Source organism: Balaenoptera borealis (assembly GCF_965194805.1).
Source record: "Balaenoptera borealis genome assembly, chromosome: 6".
Taxonomy (NCBI): Eukaryota; Metazoa; Chordata; class Mammalia; order Artiodactyla; family Balaenopteridae; genus Balaenoptera; species Balaenoptera borealis.
The window spans coordinates 52,242,860-52,263,037 of NC_138863.1; the positions used below are offsets into that span (position 1 = coordinate 52,242,860).

Consider the following 20,178-nt stretch of genomic DNA (forward strand, 5'->3'; position numbering starts at 1 on the left):
GCTGAGGACAGCATCTTGACCCGCAAAGGGTCTGACACACGTCTGGTTGGCATAAATTGGGCACTTGTTGCATAAATAATAAAAGTAGATAGTATATATTTAACCCAGGGTGTCTCTCAACTCTCCAATCATGCCTGTTTCTCACACACAAGAACATTACCTGAACTGGCTTCTCTCCTATACTCAACTGACAGTTCAAAACCCCTTGGTTCATGGATTTAAGTGTTTCAGTTCTGTAGGTTGGAAAGCAAAAACTACAACCTGAAAAATTGAAACTTACCAGTAGCCTCTTATCAGTCTTTGACAAAAATTTGAATATATCTTTCAGGGTCTCCATTGTGCCTTTTTTCTGCTCTAATGCACACTTTCTTTGGTAATTCTTAAAATGGCATTCTCCAGCAGTAGTCTACAAGGAAAGAAAGAAAAATCTTATCCAATATTGGAAAGAACAACAGCTACATGGCTTTAAAACTTACCTTTTAAAGCTTACCTTTCCTGAAATATATCAAGTACTTCTAAAATTGTGTGAAAATATTTTTTGATAGATTTATTTGGGAGAGATTAAATCTCTGTGGCAAAAAACGCAACAAAAACCCAGAAAAATTTTAGAGGGTTGGATATAGGTCCTAAATTGATCAAATGGCCTTAACCTTACAGAAATTAGGGCAATATGAAAAATGGACATTTGAACATTAGCATGATACTGAACATTTCTTTGGCTTTAGACATACAACAAAGTGTTCTAACAGCATGCCCTACCATCTAAATCTGGAATTCAAGTAAGATTTTTAAGGATTATATCTCAAATCTACTGAGTAGGTTTCTTTGTCGACTGTCTTAAAACTGGGAAGGTAAAACCAATTCTGATAGAATCATCAACACAAGAATATTGATTCTTAAGTAGTTATTTGAATATTAATAAAAGGCTGAAGTATTGCTTTTTCAACAGTGGTCTTAAGCTTTATGGAGAATTCCACCAATTAAATTACTTCCACAGGTCCCTATCACAAAGAAAATCTACCAAAGATGGTAGAGCATAGTTCTGTTATTGTGTTAAGTCACATGTAGAGGTTCCACTGTAATCCTGCCATTCTAATGCAATATTCAAAGTGTACACAATAAATGCATGGTGCATTCATAGTTTAGACTAAGTGTGACTGAAGTAACAGAAATCTCCATTTTAGCAATATTACTTAGAATAAAGGAAGGAACACATTTTTACCTGGACATCCAAAATGTTGAACAGTTTATCAGTTTGGGGAATAAAAGAATTTGGTATCATTATTTCCACACTAATATTTGGAGCCATGCTTTGGCCAGTGTTGATCACCTGATAAGAAGAAAGAAAATTTAAACACTCAAAAAATACTTTTTATAAAAGTACAGATACCAATGAACTTTTCAGGTGAACCCATATATTTCATGCAACATTTATAATGGTGGACGTTTGTAGTTGGCAGCTGCACGGCAAAAGGAGACAGAATATCCATAGTCAGAACTTTAAAACGTTTGTTAATAATATAACTAGTCATTATTCCTAGACCTCTCCTTTTGGTGCCGATGAGAACAAACTGTCTACACTGATGGTTTACTGCAGAAATAGTCTGAGGAAAAAGACATCAATAATATACAGTTGACCCCTGAACAACTCAGGGGGATTAGGGTCACTGACCCTCAGCACAGTTGAAACTCCGAATATAATGTATAGTCGGCCCCCTGTATACGTGGTTTCTCTGTAGTCACAGATTCAACCAACCGTGGATTGTGTAGTACTATAGTATTTACTATTGAAAAAAATCCACATATAAGTGGACCCATGCAGTTTAAACCTGTGTTGTTCAAGGGCCAACTGTACCTTGGTATGGCACATTATAGATCTAAAAAAACCATGATCAGGGACTTCCCTGGTGGCGCAGTGGTTAAGCATCCGCCTGCCAATGCAGGGGACACGGGTTCGAGCCCTGGTCTGGGAAGATCCCACATGCCGCAGAACGACTAAGCCTGTGTGCCACAACTACTGAGCCTGCCCTCTAGAGCCCACGAGCCACAACTACTGAGCCTGCATGCCACAACTACCGAAGCCCACACGCCTAGAGCCTGTGCTCCGCAACAAAAAAGAAGCCACCGTGGTGAGAAGCCCGCACACCGCAACGAAGAGTAGCCCCCGCTCACCGCAACTAAAGAAAGCCTGCGCGTAGCAACGAAGACCAAGCGCAGCCAAAAATAAATAAAATAAAATAAAAATTAAAAACAAAACAAAACAAAAAAACCATGATCAGTTGTCCTTATAACTATCCCATGAGGTGGGCTGACATTTTATTATTTTCCATCTCAGGAAAATGCTGAGGTGTTAATGTTGTAATCAAGATGAAAGTTAAAAAGTGACAAGAAGTGGGGCCAAAACCCAGGTATTCTACTTCTAAATTCTATGTTGTTTTCACAGAGTCACTCTGTGCTGAGAGGATAATCAGCAGCAGTAAGTGAATAAAAATATTTTAAATTCAGGAAAATTATAATGCTGATGCACTCAGAAAATCAGAAAAGGGTAGGTTATTGGGTTTTAGAAAAAAAAAAAACAGGTTTTTAATAATGCATAAGGGGAAGATATTTCATTATTGTTGATAAATCTGGGGTTTGCAGAACCCTGAAGAAGGAAATTGGGCCAAAATATTGCCTCCTGAGAACTATAAAACCAATACAGTAAGTCAGAAAAAAGATGTGCTACAATATCTAAATGAAATAGCGTGACTCAAAGACGTGCAATAATCTTCTGAATGCATACGACGTAGATAAAGAGAGAGTATCCCTGGGCTTTGGGACAGGCGGTAACTGCCAGGCCTTGCAAGCACAGGGCAGTTGCAAAAGGCAATGTCAGCAATGGGGACCCAGCACTGCCCAGACCTTTAGACAAGGTCTTCCTGACGCCAGCAAATAACCAAGCTCACTTACAATATTCTTTATCCGTGTTTGCCTAATAACATTTAGACCTCCGAGAACATCTTCATACTTGGACAAGTCACCAAGCCTACAGACTGAAAGAATCTCCATGCCCCGTCACTCCATTGTAATTTAACTAGACAATACTTGTTAACTATTATTTGTAAATTAATAAATAGGCCTTCTGGAGTCCAACTCAGTTTCTGTTTGTCAGGAGTACAAACCCCCACTGGACTGTGAGAGGAGCATTTTGTGGGATGTCAAAGTCGAGGGCTACATTCTTCCAACACTAGGGTATACTAGCATAACAACAACTTGAGTATGGACTCAAAGGTCATCTGTGGAGGTCATTCTTCTTCCACAGATTGGGGCAGTGGCCCAGGAGTTTGCATTTTGGATAAGCACCTCAAGTGATTCTGATACACATTTTGAAAAGCCTTGCCTTACTAAATATCATAATGTACCTAATGCAGATTCACTCACAGTCTGTAGATTGTTATATAGCTCTTGAGAATGTGTGAGCAGTGCTTTTGGTTCAAAAAATGCTTTTGTGGACATTATCTCCAATTATTTGCTCATCATCAACATCCATGCTGTAACAAATATTTCAGTTTGACAGTAATAAGTGTTTAATGAATTTTTAGCTTTATATTAGTCTGTTAATACTTCTGGATGATAATACTCTTTCCTTTTTAAAAAAGATTATTTAATAAATGATGCATCACTCGTCATGGGTCATATACCAATGGCTTGAAAGGCTGACCAAGCAGACCTTAAATGGAGATGCGGAGGTAAAAGCTTCCTTTACTTGGTAAGGTTAGGACTTGTATGAAGCTTGGACCACGAAGAGGTTTCACTGATTTGCACCCAAAGATGCCTTTTCTTGACCTATTCTGATTTCTGCATGCATCTTTAGCAGGTTCAGTTCCTCCCATAGCTTTGCCTATTTCAGGCATTACCTGTGTTCCCAGGAGGTACTTACTATAAGGAGAGGTACTATAAGGAGAGTGGGCTCAGTAACAGGGACAAGATGAATGGGAGAGAAGGCGCAGGAGGCCACCAGGCAAGGGCATGAGCCCTGCTGCAGCTCCCTTCTCGCCCTCAGCCAGCTGAGGTGGCCCAAAGCTGAAGGGACACCACACATACGTGATGTCCTCTGTAGCAATGCATTGGTAACATCCTTTCAGTCTGTTACAAATATCAGCACAATCAACTTTTCTTACGTGGAAAGTGAAGTTCATTTTCTCTGCCATGCACGTTTCAGGCTCATTTTCCTCCTTTGGTCCATACACAAACGAAGTTGGGTTTACAAACCTGCCAGAAATGAATTCAGATTTAATTTAACTGTCTTATTTGATGAGGTATTAGAAACAGTCTTTCTCTATAGTCTAAATATAGCGTATCTCTTAAATCTCTCTTAAATATGCCATAATTCAGACTACAGGTGCCTCTAAAGTACCATGGAATACTTTTGGTTTCTTGTAAAGATAAGAATTTTAGTGAAAATGTAATGAAATTAGAGAGCCACGTGCTCTGACTGGGGTGACAATTTCTCTTCCTGCCAATATCCTTTGCTTGCTTTCCCAATACTGCCTGGCTCACTCTAGTGACCATTCCTTCTCTCTCAGCCCTCAAATGATTCATGCAAACTTGACAAATATGAGATAAATTCTTAGCTTTTCCCTAGGGCTCCAATATCCTCCTGTATTTCAATCTATCTGACAGATTTTTGAGTTATTTCTTACCACGCCCAATTCCTGCTGGCTATTTGTAATGAACCCTAAGTCTGGGGAACAATTCAAACATCAATAAGTAGGGCAAATTTTTGTTAAGAATACAAGGTTGTCATTCCTTTACCTGAGTTGAGACATATGCACGGTCAGTAATGAACTTTAAGAAATATTTTTCTAGGAAAATCCCGACTCCTCAGGTTGCTCATATTTGGCGGCTAATATGAGGTAATATGTTAGAGACTCTTTCACAAAGGAAAGAAATGAGAAATATTCAAATGTTGTAGATTTAGGCAGCTTAATAGTGGCAGAGCATCCCTTGCTCAAAATAAGATGTGGATAATGGAAAAGCAGGAGGACACACTTATAACAAAATCAAGGAGGCGAGGCGAGGTAAGCATTCAAACCCGGGAAACGTGCAATTGACTTCTCTTTGCTCCCCACTACTCGCCCTTGCATGGCTTCCTTTTTCCTCCGCTGGTTTTATCTCACAAACTGGAGAATCAGTTCCATCAGTTTCGGACACTATTTTTATATAACTATATGCCACCTTTATGGGTGGTTACAAATGACTAGGGATGCTTTATAGTTAGGGCAACTAGAAAAGCTCATCTATTTGTTCTGTGTCTCATATTGTCTATTGCTTTAAAAATGTGGTTTTAAACAAAGATTAGTAGGCTCAATAATTTCCAGTAAAATCATGAAAAGTTTTCACGATACTCTTTAATTCTTTCTCTTCACATCTCCTTCCTAAGTCATAGGAGGGTCCATTCAAACAAGTACTAAAATTGTGAGGAATCAGTGACTGCTGGCTGTGGGGCTGTGGGTAAGGAACTCTGTAATTCACGGATATAAAGAGGGGACAAGAGAGCCGGCTCTCTTGTATCTCAATTCATTTGCCATGCAGGTAGATCTGGACAAGGGCGATTTGGCCAACCTTCCACTTCTCTGAACTTCACACTTGCCCTGGCCACTGAGCCTGACCACACAAAGCGCACGCTGGCACTCTGGGGCCCCGGCCCACACGGTGTACCGCTGAATAGTTGGGCATGGCCTCCTATTGGGCTCTTCCAGTAAGAAATCTCCTCCACTGGGGCATTAGTTTGAGGTGGTCTCGGTGATGACTACAGAGTGGGTTAAAATAACGAACACCTAAGCAATGGGCTGCAACACCGAGGTAATTGTTAAGAGACAGAAACAGCACATGATCTTTTCATAAAAAACTTCAAATATGCTTTTGACCAGTAGTTTAAGAAGCAACAGAATTCAAAATCAGCTCAGAATTTTACAGCAGTCCTCCATATCTACTCACCCATGAACAGTTAGCATGACTTCATACTTGAGAGGTACCGTTAAAGTCACTTTGTTACGCTTCACGTTGCCTGTTTCTCCTTCATTTTCACTACAGAAGCAAATAGAAAACACCCTCTTAGAATCCAGTCAGCACAAAGATTCTCTTCAGAGGGAACTAATTACGCCCCATGTATACCCTAATGTACTTGGAGGTTGGTTTAAAAAATGCTTTTTGAGGAGCGGGGATAAAAGTAGACGAGGTAGTATGAAATTTTTATGTCAGAGTTGGCAGAAATTTGCTCTCATTATTTACACTGTTATTTGCTTCTATGCTATAAAACCCTATGTTAGAAGGTTTTTTGGTTTGTTTAACAGATCACATAAAGGAAGTTTTCTCCTGCAGACAATGGAACACAGCTCCACGGTTCCCCTAAGCTCACCCCCCTTTCTCCCCTCAAAAGTCAGGGGTTCATTTCCTTTAACACAATTGTTTTTTCATAACGAAATATACCAGGCAGCATGCACTGTGAAGTTGAGATCCTCTTCTGCTCTGCTGATTGAGCTGGCATCCAGAAGAAAGCTAACATCTGTCTGAAAAACACAGGGAACGCCCATTTTTAAAATAATCTAAAGTTTGTTTTTACAATCTGAATTTTACTTTTTCTCATTATTTATGTTCTGTGAAATACAGATATGAAATGATGTCCTAGAAGCATAGGCTAACCCTCACTCAGAGAACTACGGGGAAGCTGTCGGGTCTGCGGCAATTTAAAAGCAGCAGCTTTTCCACGAGTGACGTTCAGAGACAAAGCCTCCTCTGAATGTAAAGATAGGCAGGTCCAGACTGACAAAATTAGAGATGCTTTAACAACTTGAGTGAGCACTCTTGCCAGAAACACCTTTTAGCAGAGCAGAGGTAACATGCCTGGCAGCTAGGACACCACCCGGGGTGGAGTTGGGGGAGTGTTGGGGAAGGGTGAGGCTGGGAGCAGAATTGTAATTGACACATTCACATGCCCGTCCTGACACAAACAGGTGCCCCCTTCTTTTTCTTTTTTTTAAACAGTGAACATTGCCAAGAATATAAACACAATCTCAAAGATCTCAAGCCCAGTTGGTTTGGGTTTTATTTCACTTAGCTACTTACTCTTAGTAAATAATAAAAACGACAACAACAAATTATTTGTATGCAGCACAAACATAGGGAAACAAAATACTTTATATTCATGTCAGTAACAAAAAGTATAAATGCTAAATGCTTACCCTTGATAGGTGATCTACATATATATAACCAACCCTGCAGTCAAGTTTTACTATGCCAGAGCTGTCTGTTACTTCACAGTTTATTTGTTTCTCTTCCTAAAAGGAAAATGAAATAACTGGTTTAAGTAGGTAGGGAATGAGAAGTTCATAGCATATGTTTAAGGATGGTTTTTGAAAAGAAAATCATCCCTGAAGACTTTACTTTCTTGGAAGACTATTTTCTGTTTACTTTGGGGATAAATCAATAGGAATATAAATACACTACATAAATATGTGTGTACAAGTATAGATTTATTCTAATATTCACATAAATTCTCCACAGAATAATTCCTGGACTTGTAGCTTTCAACCATGTTTCTGTGTTCCCTAACTCAAGGTTCCTTGAAAAATCATGAAGCAAGGAATTCATAAGGTCTATATTTCATTGGCTGCCTTCTGTCTGGGTTGTGAGAATGTGATAAAGGTATTTAATTATAACTGTAATCACAATTATATATATATTCAAATATTCAGGGAAATATACATTTATATACATCTCACAGATGAATATTTCCCTGAATATCTGAGTTTTCCCTCTTACCATTGCAAACAGGTTCCCAAAGCTCTAAAGAAAGGGGGTGGTAGATATTTACAAGAGGTCAAAGGCCTTTCTAAATGGTTTTAGTGTAAAGAAATGGTCTCTGGATAAGAGATGGGTAAATTTTCTAAGAGGCGGAGGAGCATCCAAGGAGAAAGTGATTGAGACTTTTCTCTTTCAAATTCAACATTATTAATACCTCACTGATGGATTTAAGTGCTCATGACTGAGGTACAGTGGTAAAAAGGAAAAAAAAAAAGGAAAAGGTCTCCAGATGCTCCAAACTCTTGCAGGAAAGGGGAAAGTTGCCTACAATCTGGTTGACGCCAGGATTTTGGAATTTGACGCTGGTTCTAGCATTTTGGAGGTCCTTTGGGATCGAGACAGTGTATGTGAACTTAAAATGCAGAGCAGTAACTCTGGGAGCCCAGCATGAAGGACCAATATTGCCCATGTAGAGACCCCAACCATGAGGAGAGCACCATCACAGCACCAGATGAGGTTGAACCAGTGAGAAAAGCAATGACACCCAGGCAGCTTGCTTGGATAACTGGACAATCGCTTCTGTCTCACAGTAGCATTTGTAAGCAGGAAGCTGACTCTCTTGATCTCAGTCAGATCCCAAGGAACTTGACTTGCCATTTTGATTAGGGGCACAGAGGAAAAAAATCACTGGAAGCCCGAGTGATAAGTCTGAATATTAAGACTCATACGCCAAATATTTATACCTCAAATGATAAAGTGACTTATACATTTACATTCTTTAAAAGTTAAGTAAAATATCATGTAGTATCATGCTACTGTAGTTTTCGATCCTTACCAGATCTAAAATCTTGATGAAGTAAAGACCAGTGGGTAGTCTGATATGCAGAGTTGTCTCATATGCGTCATCTCCGGCATTAAATAAGGACACGTTCAACATTAATGTCTTCATACTTCCAACAGCAAGATAGGTTTTATTTTCATGTGGCCTAAAAATTAAGTACGATTTAGTTTTCGTTTGGAACTAAAAATCCCATCTCTTGATTTATGTATCCTGAACATAAAATACTAATTTGGAAACACAACCATAGGCGATTACCCCATGCAAGTAGATGTAAATCCATTTTAAAAAGAACTCAGTTTCCCAGGTTTCAGATAAATTCAGTTAGTCATTACACAGGAGAAGTTTTTTAATTTAGTTATAATTAAACTAGTCTACTTTCTGTTTTTCTGTTTAACTTCTTGCTTCTATTATTTTAGCATATTTTTCTCATTATTTCAAAATATTTTCCTAAAAGATTTTTTTTTTTTCTTTCTTCATCCTTGAGCAGACATTGAACTAGCTGCTGCCAAAGCCAAAGGGGGAACTGGGGGAAACTGGGAGAAAAGGAGAATAGACTATTTCCACCAAAATAGAGAATGCTTTGGTGGAAGTGAGCACGGCATGGGAAAGGACTGCTACAGCCAGCATGTGGGTGCCACTAAAATCTGCTGAACTAGAATTAATTTCTTAAGGCAGGCTGGTCACCTCTACCAATAACTAGACCAAATTAAAGATAGAATTGCAGAAGCGTTTCACCATCCTGTGAACTGGAAAGAGAACACTGCTGCAAATGCAAACACATAAGTGAGTTCAAGTTCTGGCTCTGGCCCCCGTTCTTCCGGGGGAGAGGTCACTTAGCATTTTAAAGACTCAGTCACCCCATCTGTAATAATAACTACTGTTCAGTGAAGATTTGGCTCATGCACACTCCATGAAACCCCAAGGAACCTGAGGTTTAAGAAATGTATTCAAGGTACCACAGCTAGAATGTTCTGAAGTCTCAAGGCAACCCATTCCCTTTACTGATTAGATGGTTAGAAGAGCTCAGAACCTGCTACAGAATGTCATGGTTCTGTAAGCTGTCCTCAAAAACAGACATTCTTAGATATCAAAGTATTTAAATTAAAAAAAAAATTAGTTCAACCAGAGAAGAATATGACCCAAAGCAAAATATCAGATGAGGATAATCATAACAATCAGAAAGGTACATTCACCTAGCAACTAGAGTTTAGAAAAAGTTTCTTCAATAATGCTTACAGACACAGACCTACTAGAGAATGGACTTGAGGATATGGGGAGGGGGAGGGGTAAGATGTGACAGGGTGAGAGAGTGGCATGGACATATATACACTACCAAACGTAAAATAGATAGCTAGTGGGAAGCAACCGCATAGCACAGGGAGGTCAGCTCTGTGCTTTGTGACCACCTAGAGGTGTGGGGTGGGGAGGGTGGGAGGGAGGGAGATGCAAGAGGGAAGAGATATGGGAACATATGTATATGTAAAACTGATTCACTTTGTTATAAAGCAGAAACTAACACACCATTGTAAAGCAAGTATACTCCAATAAAGATGTTAAAAAAAAATGCTTACATTGTATCATTCTAATCAACATCTGTATTTGTGTTTGAATAAACTATTTATGGAAATGTTAAACACATAGTAGGCATTTTGTAGTTATTTGTGAGTTGATTTAAGACAGAATGTTTAAGGACAGGGTTAAAGAACAAGTTTCAAGATTGCTGCTTTTAAGCATTACTTGAAGATGAAGAATGATTTTAATTGAAAGCCCCTGTATAATAATCGTTACGTCTATTACTCCCACATACAAAAATAGTGTAATGAATTCCCAGCCTTGTAGAGCTTATAAAGGGCATATTTATAAACAGATGTAAACACATATTAGAAATACTTGAAAAGACATGACTGAAGGGCTCTGGGACCAGGGTGGGGAACCCATTTCGCCTGGGAGTAGCAAAGGCATGTTGCTTCTTGCTTTTGTACTATTCTAGTTATTTAGGTTGAGCTGAATGAAGATTAACATTTCTTTTTTTAAATAAAGAAGATCTGAAAATTTCATGATTGAACCGGCATTAACTTGGATTATACTCTTAATTGATTTGTCAAGTCCTCTTCCAATTTTCACACTACTGGGGGCGAGTGGTGGTCACTTTGCAGAAAGCAAACTTGATAATGTCACGTGTCTGCTTCCTTTCCTCCAGTGCTTTCAAGATAGAGTTCTGATTAGTGCAGCAGACGCAGCCTGAGAGAGCTGGTCGTGCCTTACTTTCCACTGCACAACCCTTTCCTTCCCTTTAGCCATGCTAACCTACAAACATGGGTCCAAACACCTGTGTTTTGTGTCTTACTTCAAGCCATCCCTCTGCCTTCAACCTCTTCCCTCTTCATGTTATCTGGTTAACTTACACTTGTTCTTCAAGACTCAGCTTGAGTGTCAATGTTAAGAGTCCTCAGAAGTTCTTCCAGCTGATACTTATTGCTAAGCCCCTTCACCCAGCATTGCCCCTCCCTAACAGAAATGGCTTCTCTCTCTGCCACTTTCCCACACACTGGGCAACCCTCTAATGCGATATGTTCACACTGTCTGGCTTTTCTCACCACTAGAATAAGTCCTCTTGGAGAAAAGGTGCTGGGTCATGAATATCACTGTTTTCTCAGAGGCTAGCAACACAGTGTTCAAAATATATGTGTGGTACGTAAGTGTATCAAACATTAAAAAGGGCTGGATAACACTAAAAAAAAAAGTCTGAAAGATTGAGGAAATTACTGGATAAGTGACTGTTAAAAGTTCATGAACTCATTATACATTCTGTGAAATTAGAGCCATGCTTATCTGTTCTGTGATGGTATGCAAATTCCAAATGTTTCATTAAGATAAAGTAAACATCTACTACTACCACATTCATGTGATCTATACCCCGCCCATACAACCTAATGTTTTAGTGGCAATACAACTATTGAGTTGACCAATAAATTAATGGCAACATGGATACTGTTTGAGTTTGAATTTGAGAAGCAAATTATTATGAACCTCAGAATGTACAAACAAAATTATTATAATTTTGAACACTTCCCCCCACTTTGATACCTCTAATAATATATCTATGAGAAATTGGACATTTCTCTTAATACCTAAAAGTTCTTCCCTTCTTATCCTAATTGTTTTTCCACTTGAAACCTTCTTATCAAGGTAGGACATACATATAGAAAAATGCACACAACCTAAGTGTAGAGCTCAGCAAATTTTTATAAACTGAATACATGTGTGAAACCAGCACCCAGATCAAGAAAAACATATTGTCAGCACCAAAGAAATACCCTTGTGCCCCCTTCCAATTCTTGCCCCTACCCACTATCTTGCTTTTACTAGTATAGACTGGCTTTGCCCAGTTTTATATTTCACACAAATGGAATCACTGAGCATGTAATCTTGGAGTATCCGACATTCTTTACTCAAAATTTTGTTTTTAAGTTTAATCTATATTGACGCATGGAGTTGTAAATCGTTTCTTCTCACTGGTGTGTATACTAATTTTTGTAAATATGCCACATTTTATTTATCCTTTCAACTATCATTGGGAATTTTGGCAATTACAGTTTGGAGCCTTTATAGTTTTTCAGTAAACATATATATGTAATTCTGTTGTGTCAGTCTGTTTGTCTATCTATGAGCAGGCCCTTAAGGTTTATTAACCCAGGACTAATTCCCGAAAACAACCTCTAAATCTGGATAATTTTGGCAACCAGCTTAAATTTTACTAACAAATTACGTTTAAAAAATAAAATATACTATAAGGAACTATATTTAAATAATAAAAAATAAAGATGTCCTACAGGATTATCATATAAAAGCAAGCATACCAGAGAGTAGGGGTTCAAAAACTGCTGCCTGAAGGCCAAATTGGGACCCTGCCTGGTCTTGTAAATAAAGGTTTACTGGAACACAGCCATGCTCTTTCGTCTGTGGCCACTTTTGCACTATGACAGCAGAGTTGAGCAGTTGAGACATCTCTGTCCCACAAAGCCTAAAATATTTACAGTCTGTCCCTTCAAGGAAAAAGTTTGCTGGCTCTGCCATTGAGCAATCTGACTGAGGAGCATACTTAGTTTCAAAATAAGCATACCACATCATATTACTATATTTAAAATCTGTATTATTCTGACAATAACAGAAGCTTCATTATTTCAGATGGCACCCGATGCTGCCTTAGAGGAAACGATCCCCCAGACCTCATAATTCCTTGCCTGGTACTAAAGACATCGAGGAGAAAGGAATGAAGAAAATGTCCCTTTGTAGCATTTCTAGCTCTGATCTCCGGGTTTGAGAAGTTGGATATTTCTGGAAGGATGTATGATAAGTAACAAGGCAGTAACTCTTCTGAATCATGGCTATCATTTCAGGGTGGAAGAATCTGACTCAGTTGTAACGTGCTATTCCTCCCAGCGTTTGAGGGGATGGCTGTGACTTACTCATTCTTGTGTTGTAAACCTTTGCGTTACACAAGCACGCATCTGCTTGGTGGCCCTGGGTTAAAGGGCAGAGGGAAGACGTGCGGGTGCACAGCTGCCCCACATCCCCTCTACTTCTCTAGAACCATGTCACAACTAAAGGAAACTAAGAGGTTCTAAAAGTAAACTTCAGCTTGACATTAAAGTTTAATTAAGACTTGTAGAAGAGCTGCCTAGAAATAGACATTTATAAAATATTCTGGCTTGTAACCAAAGCATTAGTCACTGAACACCTTTGGGAAAGAAGTTGGCACTTAGACAAGCAACAGAAGGTGAAAGCACTGCATAAACAGCTAGGTTCCAAGACAACAGCAAATGAAAGAGAAACACAGTATTCACATTTCAACAGCGAGGCTCCTGGTCTGTTTTCCATTTTTAAGCTATTTTGCCACATTACCATAATTACAATTCTACTCTTTATGTGTGTGTGTATATATATGTATATATATGTATACATCTGACTGTATCTCGATTCATTAACAAGGTGCTGTCAGAAAGATACCCACTAGCTTTTTACATGAGACATAATAAAGGACCAGGTGCACATGTGGAAGTGTGACAAGGCCGAACCAGAGCTTTCCCCGGGAATCGCAGTTCATTCTTTATTAAAACATGCATAATGCAGACTTGAAATTTACAAAGCAGCCTAGAAGCCACGTAATTTAAACAAATCAAGATACTGTGTACATACAGGATCATAACTTAATAAGTGAAAGGAAAAACAGAAAAATGATGTATTTCAGCACCAGGCTCTGTTTTTCCTGAATGAACGCTACTGTTCTATTTTGTGAGAAATGCTCCCTAAGTCTTCACATAATGAATGCATTTTGCCTTGATAAGATGAATGACTGCTTCATAGCTAACATGGTTTTAATCAAGATGCTAGAACAAAATATAACAGAAATTGATATGTACCCATGTCAAGGTAACACGAGTCATTTATTTGACAAAAGACTAGCCTGTGGCAAAGTGGCCTCAGGCCCAAGTAAAATTTTGTCCTCTTTTTTTATTACTGACTTTGGGGAAAAAAATAAAATAGTGGAAAATTCTCATCTACTGGGAAATATCAGATACCTGACATTTAAGAAGATTTTACTGAATAAAGACAAATTCACTAAGATCCCAAGGAGGATAGCAGAAGAACATGGATTGGAAGACAGAACTAGGAATTAGAATGTTCAGTGTATGAAGCATACAATTCCTCTTCCCCAAACTCTGTGACATCAGTGAGGCATATATTCCTACTATCTGCATTTTAAAAATGGACAGTTTTGTTACACTCACTCTTTTGGGGGTAACCACAGTGCGGTTACACACCGCTCACTGTCTACCCAACAGTGAGGTCCCCTCTTAGCTGCTGACACAACCCTGGATTAGCCAGGCAGTCGGCAGTATCCCCTTGATACTGCAGAAGCTAAGCCCCCAGCTCAGCTTCAGGGAGTGAATTATGATTAATCTACTATGATCATGACGACTCCATCCTCTTTCAACCAGGATAGGTTCGGGGGGGAGCATGCGACACCACTCTGGTTAATCAGAATAAGGCGTCTTCCCAGACACTTCCCTTCCTTGAAAGGCAGCCTCAAGAGGACACAGCATTTTGCTCCTGCCCCTTTCGGTTTACTGGGAACGTTGGTGCCCCAGCAGCCACAAGGGAAAAGCCAAGAGAACTGGAAAGATAACCATGAACCAACCATGAAGGCCCAGATTTTGGTAGCTTCTCACTAAACCTGCAACCACCTTCTCCAGACTGCTTATGATGCAAAATAATTAAACACCTTTGTTTAAGTTACTATTAGTCCCGTACTCTGTTACTCACAGCTAAAAGCACTCCTCACTGATATGAAAGCACTTCTGTTCAGGAAAAGCCTCCATCACTTACCCTGGAAGCATGACGGAGGCACAGAAGAGAAGTAGTGTCATTTAGATCAGTCATCTCTGCGGAAGACTCTATTTTAAATTGCCTAGGTGATGGTTAATACCTGCTCTTCTACTTGTAATCTTTTAGATAAAGTCATATTTGTTCATTTTCATTTCGCACTGTAAGTCCATTTGAATGTGGTTTACTGTCCTGAGAATTTAGAGATTCAGGAGGAAGCCTCCACTTAACGAAAACATGAGCTGGAGTGCACCAACACTATTTAGTTTGCTGTCGGCAGTCTGTTAGTGCAGTCATCAGAAACTCATGTATTTGATGGAGTAACTACATTTACCTGAAGCAGGTATGTAGCTCTGAGACACAGAAATACCATTAGTGCCAGCGGAGTTACAGTCGGGAGAAGGCATAGAACATATGGTTGTAATTTGCCTACCACGACCGAGAAGGCAGAGAGGACTCCTTTGCGGGAGAGGCAGATTCTTCTCTGAGAGAGTATCATTTATTAAAATGCAAAGTAGTTTGTCAGAACCCTTCACCCGTGGGCCTAAAAATTAATTCGAAGAGTTTTCATTTGAAAACTCTTCAAATAAGTTGTCATTTACCTAATGGAAATAGCCTGTAATCTTCCTAATTGATGCAAAACATGTGGGGCTTATACTTTACACTGGCCTTTAGGCCACTACAAACCTCACAGAACTGAAAACAACTGACCCAGGCACAGTCAGCAACTTTCTCGGGACATAAAGAAACAATAAACTCTGGACAAATAACCAGTACACGTGCAGAAAATGTTTAGAATTCACTGGCAATATTTAATTTTTTTATCCAAATGAAAACATTTTCATCGTGGTCTATAACTATTCCAACCACAATTTATCAAAACTAACGACTTTTCTCAGATCTTCATATGTACCAGGCTTTGTGCTATGCAATGCACTGGCCTGCATTATTGCATTTTATTTTTAAAACAACCTTACAGAGTACTATTTTACCTTCTTGCCAATGAGGAAGGAAGTTTACAGAGGTTGAAAGGCTTCTCTGGAAAGGTCATTCAGCTAGTTAATGGTAGACAGACTTGAACCAGGTTAGTCTGACTTCAGATCTAAACTCTAAACCACCACAACACTGGTTCTCAGATTTCAGCTTGATAAGAACCACTGACAGCCTTCTTAATGATGAACATTTCTGGCCTGGTCCCCATGGATTCTGATTTGGATGGTCAGGGGCCTAGGAGCCTGCATTTCGACCAAGCAACCCAGGTGATCCTCATGAAGGTGACTCAAAGACCACACCTTGAGAAAAACTGCCTTACCTTCTGTTGGCTGCCATATAAAATCATAATGGACTTGATATTTCGACTACAGGAAACATTATCACTTCAAATTAAAAATGCAATGTAGGTAATGTAATTTCTCGTGAGAAATATGTAATGAAGAAAAACTGATAATTCAATTACATTAATGATTTAATATCTTAATTCAGTAAGATATATTTTCATTCTTCAGGAAATAAGCATTCTCAGTAATATTTCCATATAAATTTCAACATCTCATTTTTTTCACGGGCCAGAGGGATTGCAGTGAAAGATGACAAGGTGACCATGGAAGTGTCTGATTTGACAAGATGAAAACACCACTTATTTGTAGCTTAGATAATCTTTCCCACACAAAATACTTCTTCTTATCAAAGGCCCATGAGAGCAAAAGCACCAGGAAGACTAAGCATTTTAGAAAGAAAATAAATACATGAATGGGAAGGTTATAAATTATTCGTCTAATAATTCAACAAAGGCACCACAATTACATGCTGGACTACAAAGCAGTTAGCGGTTGCTGTTTTTGGACTATCTAAGCAGCCAATCTGGATGATTTAAGTATAAAGTCCAATTATCAGTCAAATAGGTTAGGGCTTCTTGGCCCTCAACTGTGGATGCTCAAGGCTATCCTGGCATTGGCTAGGTGAAAAGAATTAATTTATTCTCTGCCATATGTGATCCCACCCCAGCAGGGTACTCTGTGCTGTTTGTCAACCTTTTTACTCATTCCTGGTTGGTTCCCTACCCCATTTATCTTAACAGCTATTTTGAATCTTTTCCCATTCCCTTCACAAGGTCCCAAACCCAACCTCAGAGCCCTCACCTTCCATATACAAACACACTTTTTATTCTGGCCATCCATTAATTCTATTTCCCTTCCTTCCACATTAAAATTTCTTAATCAATGCCAGCATCTATTCACAGCTTCTTAGCTCAAGATAAGGGGAATCTTAACTTCTTTCTAAGGCTAACCCTTCCACCTGAGTCTGATCCCAGGTACATGCTGTTTCCTTTAGGACCCTGTTCCATCCTCAGCAAACATCCACTTGTCACCTACAGTGTTCCAGGCACTGTGTTACCTATGGGGAACGCAAAGATGAAAAGACAGGAACCCACCTTGAAGCAGTGTACAGGATAGTGTGGAGACAGACAATAATAGTTCTGAGCACAGGTGCAATGGGACCAGGGCCACAGCAGGACTAGGTTTATGTAGTTGGAGACAAAGTGGGGGGGGGGGGCTTTACCTAGGAAACAGCTGAGATTTATAAGATAAATAAGCATTAATCAGATAGATAAGTCAAAGTGAAAAGATACAGAGGCTCAGGAGAGCATGGCATGGCCACACAACTATTCCACAATCAATGGAAAAAAGTCCTGTAGAATTGCTGAGGAAGAGCACTAAGGGCTTTAGATGTTAATGAGCTACTGAAGCCCTGCTATCAGAAGTGTAAGTTAGAAAGCCCACTCTGGAAACATCTTGGTAGAGGAATTTGAATAATGTAAAAATCAGAGGCCAGTAGCCCAGAAAGTGATAAAGCTCAGTAGGATATTGAGTGCCTGATTTGGAGCAATAGTAGTAGAGATGGAGAAGTATGACGGATAAAAAATACATCTGGGGCTTCCCTGGTGGCACAGTGGTTGAGGGTCTGCCTGCCAATGCAGGGGACGCGGGTTCGAGCCCTGGTCCGGGAGGATCCCACATGCCGCGGAGCAGCTGGGCCCGTGAGCCACGACTACTGAGCCTGCGCGTCTGGAGCCTGTGCTCCGCAACAAGAGAGGCTGCGATAGTGAGAGGCCCGCGCACCGCGATGAAGAGTGGCCCCGGTTTGCCGCAACTAGAGAAAGCCCTCGCACAGAAACGAAGACCCAACACAGCCATAAATAAATAAATAAATAAATAAATAAATAAATAATTTAAGGAGGAAAAAAAAACCATCTGGGTTGGTAGTGTTATAAGACTTGGTAATTTACTTGATGTCAGGGATAAGAAAGAGAGAAGAATGCAGGTTGAGCTCCAGGTTGTTGGCTTTGGTAACTAACTAATGGTTGTCACTGGTGCAAAGTGACTGGGCACCCAAGACTGCATGTCTGATAGCCAACTGGATGGGGGGGTGTGGAACTCAGAGACACTGATTTGGGCATCAGCAGTGGAGGCAGACCAGGTGAGGTTATGGTTGTGGGCAAGATTATCCAGGGAAAATATGGGAGTGTGAGAAGGAGTGAGAGAGGGCTATTAAGGGAGCCAAAAGAGCCAAATTCAGTGGTCCTCCAAACACAACTGAGAAGGAGGGGCTAGAGAAGTAAAAGGATATGGATGGCATCTAAAAGGGAGTAGGATGGCATCCCGGAAATTAAAGCAAAAGACATTGGAAAAAAGGAAGTGAACAGCTGTCAAATTCTTCACAGGACAGTTCAAGTAATATCTGAAGTGTCCCCTGGATTTCAGTAGACTATTTCTTTGTGCAATTTATTCTTTTCCCTGCCTTTGATCCTCATACTTGTTTGTATCTTCCCATAATTAAATAACATTTGATAAATACATAAAAATTCAGTTGAACCTACTTGTTCCTAATAAATTCTCCTTCCCTTAATCACTGATGCTGTCATTTAGCTATGACTGCACAGAAATTCCTGTTAAAATTTGCCAGCGACATCCTTTTTCTCCCCCACCAGTCACATTTTAAGTGCCAACTTCCATGACCTTTCCTCAGTCATTATGCTCTCTGACTGCTACAAAATCACAGTATTAAGTCCCTCTTTTTACATTCTCCATTGGCTATTTCACCGTGGAGTTGGTTTTCCTCTTAGTTCTATGAAGATACTTTTTCAGTCTCCTGGAGTAAGTCCTTATTCTTTTTAAGCTCTTTAAATAAAATTTACCCACCCCTCTCAAGATTTGATCCTTAGTTCTCTGTGAAATTCACATTTCCATCGCAGGCATTCTCATAACTAACGTGAAGAGGACCTCCAAACATAATCCTGAACTAGATTTTCCACTGCAGAGCTACATATAGAAGTCTCATCAAATTCAACACACCCCAATTTAAACCTGCTTCCTCTATATCCCTACCTCCCCCAAACAGTCTCCCATATTCCTGCCCTGTCAGTGATGCCTCCTTGCCCTCTTTCACTCTCCATACACAACCAGCTCTTAACCTGAAGTGTGGGTTCTATCTCTCTGGTCCTCATTTTCACATCTTCCCTCCGACATGCAGAACAATTTCAACAGAGGCGATATAGACATGATATAGAATTACAATGGCTTATTTCCCAACATAAATAATAACAGCAATCAACAGTTATCCAGTTTGCACTGTGTGCACTATTCTAAGCACGTTTACATGTATTTTCTTTTTCCTGTTTCCCTTCTATGAATTTAGAAGACGAAGATGATTTATTCCCTTTCAAATGGGTCACACATATATTTAGGGATATCTTTGTTTTGTACATCAATCTGAATTATGTAACCAGTTTCTGGATGATAAAACACTAAGCATGATGTAGTAAAGGTTAGCTCATTTTGAACCAAAACTCTATTAACAGGCACTTACAAATGTCTGAAAAATAACTACAATTATGATAACGATAACCCAAAGCACATTTAAATCCTGAAATATCTTCCGAGTTATCAGTAAAAGGTTAAAATCATGCTTGATAAAACCATGGTGCTCACACATTCTCATTCTTTTGAAGAGTGGTAATCTTTGAGTGTATACTTATGTGACTGCTGTACAGAACACTTAGTCTCTTTCAGCAGAATGAGACTGCTGTTCTTTTCCAGGTCTTTAAATGCTGCTAACCCCCAAGGATTAGTTCTTAGTCCTTTACTCTTTAAAACCCACATGCACAC

At 39.5% G+C, this 20,178-nt stretch overlaps 1 protein-coding gene and 1 long non-coding RNA gene across 2 annotated transcripts in view; both read right to left on the minus strand.

The window, feature by feature from the left end:
* LOC309631339 overlaps positions 1-20,178 on the minus strand; it is a 424,491-nt gene that overhangs the window by 303,324 nt on the left and 100,989 nt on the right. The window lies entirely within an intron of this gene.
* ITGA4 (integrin subunit alpha 4) overlaps positions 1-20,178 on the minus strand; it is an 80,357-nt gene that overhangs the window by 5,023 nt on the left and 55,156 nt on the right. Inside the window, exons 18-24 of the mRNA XM_082397515.1 lie at positions 8,621-8,771; positions 7,224-7,319; positions 6,472-6,551; positions 5,980-6,069; positions 4,161-4,251; positions 1,223-1,330; positions 281-406 (exon numbers count right to left, since the gene is read on the minus strand). Coding sequence (XP_082253641.1) covers positions 281-406; positions 1,223-1,330; positions 4,161-4,251; positions 5,980-6,069; positions 6,472-6,551; positions 7,224-7,319; positions 8,621-8,771 — 742 coding nt within the window. The remainder of the gene's footprint in view (positions 1-280; positions 407-1,222; positions 1,331-4,160; positions 4,252-5,979; positions 6,070-6,471; positions 6,552-7,223; positions 7,320-8,620; positions 8,772-20,178) is intronic.